The following is a 6370-nucleotide window of genomic DNA, read 5'->3' on the forward strand; positions in this document are numbered from 1 at the left end:
CTTTCCATAAACTTAATTTGTCGTTTTTCTTTTCGTTTGCGAAACGCTACAAAAAAATTCAGAACTACCACCACGCAATAAGTCCCGATCATCACGTACCAACACCTCCAACAACACAACCACCACCAACTCATCCACAGCGGCAGCCGGAAGTGGGTCGGTCTCGGGATCGGGGGCGGGCAGTAGTAGTAAGAGCAAGAGCGGGAAAAGTGCCAAAGCCAAAGACTCAAAGTCGCAAAAATCGCAGCAGGCCAGCAACAGTCGCAGCAGCAGCAAGGAGAAGGCCGTCAAGCCAGTGCGCCGAAATATCGTTTATTAGGAGCGGAACCATCACATTGCCATACACAACACTGAACGAAATATAGCCCCGAACCCAAAATATCAATGCAACCATATATAGAATCGCCCGCTGCTAGTCATCGAACTACATGTATGAGTTGTTGCTTCCCATCCACCGACAAACACAAACAGAAAAGAAATTATAATGATATTTCATTTAAACGATGCAATTGGTATGACATTTGTGATTTTCCCCCGGTTTGTTATGTTTGCTCCTCCATTGGTTTGAGATCCAATTTTAATTTTTGGTCGTATTTTGTCCTTCTCCTTCTCCCCCTGGAATGAGTTCCAAATTCTCCCCATATATTGTAGTAACTCCTTGTTTGGATAAAGTTTTTGTATTGTTGTTGTTATGTTTTGCATGTGCAGTTACATTGTTTATTTAACTCTTAACTTTTTTAACTGAACTGTGATGATTTTAAAATCACTGAAAAAGCATTTTATACTCATCTGCGTTGTTGAAATAAAATCATAAAAATCTGTGATTTGAATCTGTACCTTTTATGCCAGTATAAAATGCTTTTTATTGATTATTTTTTAATTCTTTAAGTACTAACTGCACTAACGAAGTATGTGAATTTTAGAAATAACCATTGTCTTTAATGCTCATTTTGATGCCTTTTCTAGGCGTCGCGCCCCCGCCGCTACAAGTAAGCTTTAGTCGGCCGACATCGTTGCACGAGCAACAGCAGCAGCAACATCATCTGCAACAGCAGCAGCAGCATCAGCAGCAACTGGAGCCGCAGCAACAACACGCCTATGCCGATGCTTATGCGGCCTTGGGGCGAGGCCAGTATGAGTCCACCACGCGGGCGCCCAACAACAGCAAGGTTTGACAGCCAAAAGTAGCAATGGAGCGCCACAAAAGGCCAAAGGCTAAGCGGCTCAAGCAGCAGGAGGAGCCGCATCCACAGCAAACAACAACACAGCCCAAACAGCAACAAAAGCAAAAGCAGCAAAAACAACATAAATCAAATGAACTCAAATTAAATGTAAATGTAATTTTTATGCTAATTATTTTTATTTAAACAGTGTTTGTATGCCACAAGGGAAAACAGCCAGCAACAAAAAGAAAAATACAAAAATAATACAAAAAAGGAGACAAATTTCGTAATACAGAAAAAGCTGAAAGTGAATGATATTTTTGATTAACTAAATTGAAATGAAAATACGAATGCAAATTATGAATAATAAAATTAATTAAAAACGACAACATGCATAATACATATAAAGTTGCAAGTTGCATATATATACATTTGTATGTATATATTTATTATGCATACACAATTATTAAATAGCAGCAGCCACAACAAACAAGTAATATACATGAAGAAAAAACTAAGGTTTAATTGTATGAGAAAGCATTCTATATGTCGGTGAGATTTCTAAGCGCTAGGCCGAAATACAAAATTAATTACACACTTGAATAACAAAATGTGTTTTGTACAAAAAAATGAAATAAGCGAAAACAGTGCGATTTAATTAAGCGTCATTATAAAAAAAAGAACGGAAACAACAAAGCATTTAAATTGTATTTATCTGTACCGAAGGCTAAACGTTTATTTAAAGCCGTCAAAATTGCATTTGTAAACTAGCAAAACAATAAAAACGATGAAAACCAAAAAGTATAAAAACCATAACTATTAAATGAAGAAGCGAGACTTAAACAAAAACGGTGGAAACAATCCAAACGTATTCATTTGTTGCTGAACGCATTTTTCTGTATGACTTTCGAACGTGGCTTTGATTGTTTTCCGTATACATTTTCCTTGTGCAGAAAAAGCAAACGAAGTAACTAATTTTTATATTTCATGTATTTTTACTATCTTAGGTACAATTTTCTATTGTCAATTTTTATTAGTATTAGGTTTAAAGCTTTATGTTTTAGCAATCTGGTAGCAAGACCGCCACTGATTATGTTTAATGTTATCTATCATATACGTGTATATCTGCCAACATATAAATCTATTTTTATGTACGTATCTTAAAGTGCGTAGATCATGCATACTACGAGTGCTTGTAATTTACTTTGTTGTAGTCTCATAGGTTACTAGTTTATGTTTTTTGTTTTTGTCTGTGTTTCGTATTTGCATGCTCAAGAATTAATCGTGCAACTATTCACGGAGTCCCGACTGATGTACTACTCCAAGAAAAGACATTTATAGCTTGAAAGCTATCTGATATTATTTTTGAAACCATTGTGTTCGTTTCCAATCTCACATCAAACTTGTATATCGTGACGCATAGCTATGGAATTTTCTTAATTCGATTTTACAAGCCGTTTCCGAGCTACTTATTTTGAGAAATTTACTGAATAAATGAATTTACATTTTTGTTTGATTTTCTGCCAGACTTTTCGTAAAAGAACATCTTTAACTCTTGTAAATAAACTCTATAAAATATATATAAATATAAATACTAAAATATACTTTAAGGAATAAATTAAAATTGAATTGCAGATACAGTGAAGGCGAAATACGTTTACAAAATAATTAAATAACATAAATTGATATAAAAAGTATGTATTCAATTCAAATTGACAAGTGAAAAAATGCAAAGAAACGAAACAAACTCAAAGCGAACAAAGCAGAACTTTTTGCTTTTAGTTTTTCTCAAACATAGAAAACAAAGAACAAAAACAAAAAACATTTAACTATTAATTTAATTAAAATAAATAAAGAATTAATTAATTGACTTTAAGTAAACTAATTAATTATGATTATGAACAAATTTCTTAAAAAAGAAGAATGAATATGAGAAAAGATAATAAAAACAAGAAAAACCTACTATTTTATAAAATACACAAACGTGTCTTTATTTAAACATTTCTGCGCAGAGGATCCGAAATTAAACTAACAGGAAAACATATATGTATATATTATTTTCTTTATTTTCATTAGTGAAACTAAGAGACAAGGCACATTGCAGAAATACGCATTAGTTTACAATTACTTATAAATTAGTATACAAAAACGGGTTTGGTTAACAACGAACGAGACGAACACATTTGTAATTCCATGGGATCTTGGGATCTTCTGGTGGAGAATCACTATGCGCGAATTCGAGAGGCCTTCTTGCTTTTGTCAGCTTTGGGTGGCGGTGGTCCACTGCGTCCTGCCTGCAAGTGGCGGTTGTAGATGCTGCCAGGGAAATGAATGATAAGTTAGAAATATTTTTTTGGATGTATCTATGGTGCACTCACATCTTATAGGTCTCCGTTTTAAGGTAGTCGATGACGTGACTAATGCCAAGTAGATATTGCTCAGCAATGGGATTGACCCAGGGATTCTCCTCCATCTTCATGACCGACTTGTTGCTCAAGAGGTCCAGCTGGGCGATCTCTGGTGGCAGCACCTGCAGCCTATTGTTTTGAATGTGCAGCTCCCGCAGTCGCACCAATTCTCCAACCTCGCGGGGCAGTTCCAGAAGATCGTTGTCGCGCAGTCCGAGTATCTGCAGATTCTTCAGCTGACCCACCTCCTTCGGTATATACTCGAAGTCATTGTCGCCCAGATACAGAGCACGCAGTGTCTCCATGCCAAAGAAATTACCAGGCAGGACCTGTTCGTTCAGATTGTTGTAGGACAGGTCGAGCACTTCCAGCACCGGAAAGGCTCCAAAGCCGCGAGGAAGATTTATCAGCCTATTGATGGACACATTGAGGATGCGCAGCTTTGGCATTGACGACAGCGAAACGGGAAGTTCGGTCAGCTGGTTGTTCGAGAGGTTCAGGATCTCCAGATTCAGTAGGTTCGCGATTCCCGGACTGATCACGCTGATCTTGTTGTGGGACAGGGTCAGGCGCGTGATGTTGGACATGTTGACTGCAAATATAAAAGAAATTATATTAAATAGGAATACTAAACACTTTAAAATACAAATTTTATTTTGTTTCTTGATATCAAAGATAGTTTCAAATAATTTTTAATAGTAGTCCAATGCACTGTAAATTCACCACTGGGTTCAAATGCAAACAGCTGATTGCACGCAACAAGTATAGACGCCAGAAGTTGGAGTGGGACAACAATATAAGCAGAGGCATGCGCAATGTTTTTTTCTCAAAAATTTAACATTTTTTTAAGATTAATAATTGTGGTATATTCGAATTTGTTGTAAATGAAGTCATAGTTAAGGAGTTTATCAAGGCACTGTAGTACATGTTTCAGATATATATACACATCTTATTCGCGGTATTTACAGTGTTTGTTTACGTTCTCTACACTCAAACTTATGCATTTTTTGCTGCTGGCGTCATCACAATAAATAAAACTAAACTAGTCCGTTTAAATAGATGATTAGACTCATTTCAAATGCATATTATTACGCCAACATAAATATATACGCTAGAATATTATTAATTTACAATTCTTTTAGCAGCTGGGCGAGGCTCCATTCTGCGTGGGAGTAACCGCAGTATGTTTACTCAGAAGTGCAAAAATCAGTATAATTCCTTGAGGATCCTTTAGTTTTGATACTTACATAGTCCGGGCAACTCCTCGAAGGACGACAGTCCCTTGTCGGCCAAATCCAACTCGGGATTGTGAGTTTCTCGGGCTTCATCCAAAACCTTCTTTGCCTTCGACATCTTTGCGCTCACTGGTATACAAGACTGACTCATTTTCGTTGATTAATAATACGCCCTAAAAAATACCAAAATAAAATATACATTTTTAATAAATTTATTTGAAGGCTTTTCAATAATTTTTTATTTTTCTATGAGCAGAATAGTAATAGAATTTTGAAAACTAATTTCAATTTTTTTTTTAAATTCTGTAAGCCATGTTTTTTAATGTAAGCTAATGTAATGCTATAACTGTTTTATATATTTGAGGGCTGCCAGACAAGCAGAAATATGTAATTTTACATCGACCGTAAGCAATGTAAGATAATGTAAATAATTTAACTAAATACGTATTGAGCTAATTTCTTAAATACTATTTATATTATTTTAAAAAATATGTACATCACTCATTTGTATCTATTTATATATGTTTGTGCAATCAAAGCACACAAAACTATTTTTAAAGAGCGGGTGCCAATAAAAAATTTTACGCGCGTTAGATGTAAGTTATCATTTTGACATGTAGAGAGTGGGAATACTTGTGATAGGTAAAAACTTAATTTAAACACATTACCGTGTGTTTTATTTATTGAATTTATAATAATATGCATTCTGGAATAATTATTAAATAATTTTGCTTGTTTTTATTGTGTAGTTCAAGTTAGTGAAATATTCAAATGCATTAAAGGACTTAACATTATTATTTTGTATTCAATTAAAATATAAAATATTGTTACATTAATGTATTTATTTCTATTTTCTATATATCTCGTGTAGTTGTTCTAAAACTAAAGAATCAACCACAATTACTTACAGAGCACTTCTAAAACTGTGTTCGCAGCCACTTCCAGTAGCTCTCAAACTGCGCCAACTGCACTTTTTGTTAGCATATGTTCTTGTTCGGTCAGTTTTTAGCACTTTTCCTCCACATGTATACAAATTTAAACATTTTTTAGGTCACTAGGTTACACAAACACTGCACTTGACCTATTTTTTGGAGGAAAACACAAAGGCTTTTCGTACTGTAAGCAGGCAATAGTTGAATATCTTGATGGATTTGTACTGATTTCTTCTGATTATATGGCACTCACGTTACAGAATGGAACATGGGTTCCTATTAGAATACGACCCCGCTCTTCGAAATTAATCACGAAAATAGCCCCAAACTGCGGAATGCGTCGTGCGTCGTCCGATCGTCTCGAGAAACTGAGGAGATCTCTCGCAGCGTCAGCAAGATCGATCGATGTGGATGTGGGCAAGTTTGGGGTGATGGGGGATCCAAATATCTCGGGGGCTGGTTTTGCCTTTTTGGATTGTCGCCACTGCCGGCAGACAGAAAAAAAAAAAAAACAAAGCGAACCCAAACCCAATACCGGGTTTTGTTGATTTTGTTTAAAGTATTTCGGTTTTACTCCCAGCATCTTCAGTGCAGTGTCGAAACCAGTTTGAATTATATCGAAAAGCCAAAAC

General features: G+C 35.5%; 2 protein-coding genes across 6 annotated transcripts in view; one reads left to right on the top strand and one right to left on the bottom strand.

The window, feature by feature from the left end:
- LOC6617895 (disintegrin and metalloproteinase domain-containing protein 10) overlaps window positions 1-2679 on the top strand; it is an 84594-nt gene extending 81915 nt beyond the window's left edge. For 2 of the 4 annotated variants that reach the window (XM_002042167.2, XM_032714019.1), the window contains exon 12: window positions 63-456. In XM_002042167.2, coding sequence (XP_002042203.2) covers window positions 63-319 — 257 coding nt within the window. In that variant the 3' untranslated portion in view covers window positions 320-456. Of the gene's footprint in view, window positions 1-62; window positions 457-966 lie in introns of those variants that run through there. The other 2 variants (XM_032714020.1, XM_032714021.1) reach the window with 2 other exon arrangements.
- A 526-nt stretch (window positions 2680-3205) lies between these two features.
- Window positions 3206-6079, bottom strand: LOC6617897 (ras suppressor protein 1). Of its 2 annotated transcripts, XM_032714023.1 has the most exons (5): window positions 5992-6079; window positions 5715-5922; window positions 4819-4979; window positions 3542-4163; window positions 3206-3479 (listed from the first exon to the last, which is right to left on the bottom strand). In XM_032714023.1, the coding sequence occupies exons 3-5, from the start codon at window positions 4955-4957 to the stop codon at window positions 3389-3391; spliced, it is 852 nt and encodes a 283-aa protein (XP_032569914.1). In that variant the 5' UTR covers window positions 4958-4979; window positions 5715-5922; window positions 5992-6079; the 3' UTR covers window positions 3206-3388. The 2 variants fall into 2 exon arrangements, with proteins under 2 accessions (XP_032569914.1, XP_002042205.1); XM_002042169.2 differs by having other exon boundaries at window positions 5715-6079.
- Window positions 6080-6370: the final 291 nt, after the last annotated feature.

Source organism: Drosophila sechellia, chromosome 2L, assembly GCF_004382195.2.
Source record: "Drosophila sechellia strain sech25 chromosome 2L, ASM438219v1, whole genome shotgun sequence".
Classification (NCBI taxonomy): Eukaryota; Metazoa; Arthropoda; class Insecta; order Diptera; family Drosophilidae; genus Drosophila; species Drosophila sechellia.

Bases quoted from the DNA above. Each gene is read 5' to 3' on its own strand.
- LOC6617897 (XM_032714023.1), bottom strand. From the start codon at position 4,957: ATGAGTCAGTCTTGTATACCAGTGAGCGCAAAGATGTCGAAGGCAAAG. The intron at 4,164-4,818 runs GTAAGTATCAAA...TTATATTTGCAG, and splicing joins CGAGGAGTTGCCCGGACTAT to TCAACATGTCCAACATCACG. The intron at 3,480-3,541 runs GTGAGTGCACCA...TTTCCCTGGCAG, and splicing joins AAAACGGAGACCTATAAGAT to CATCTACAACCGCCACTTGC.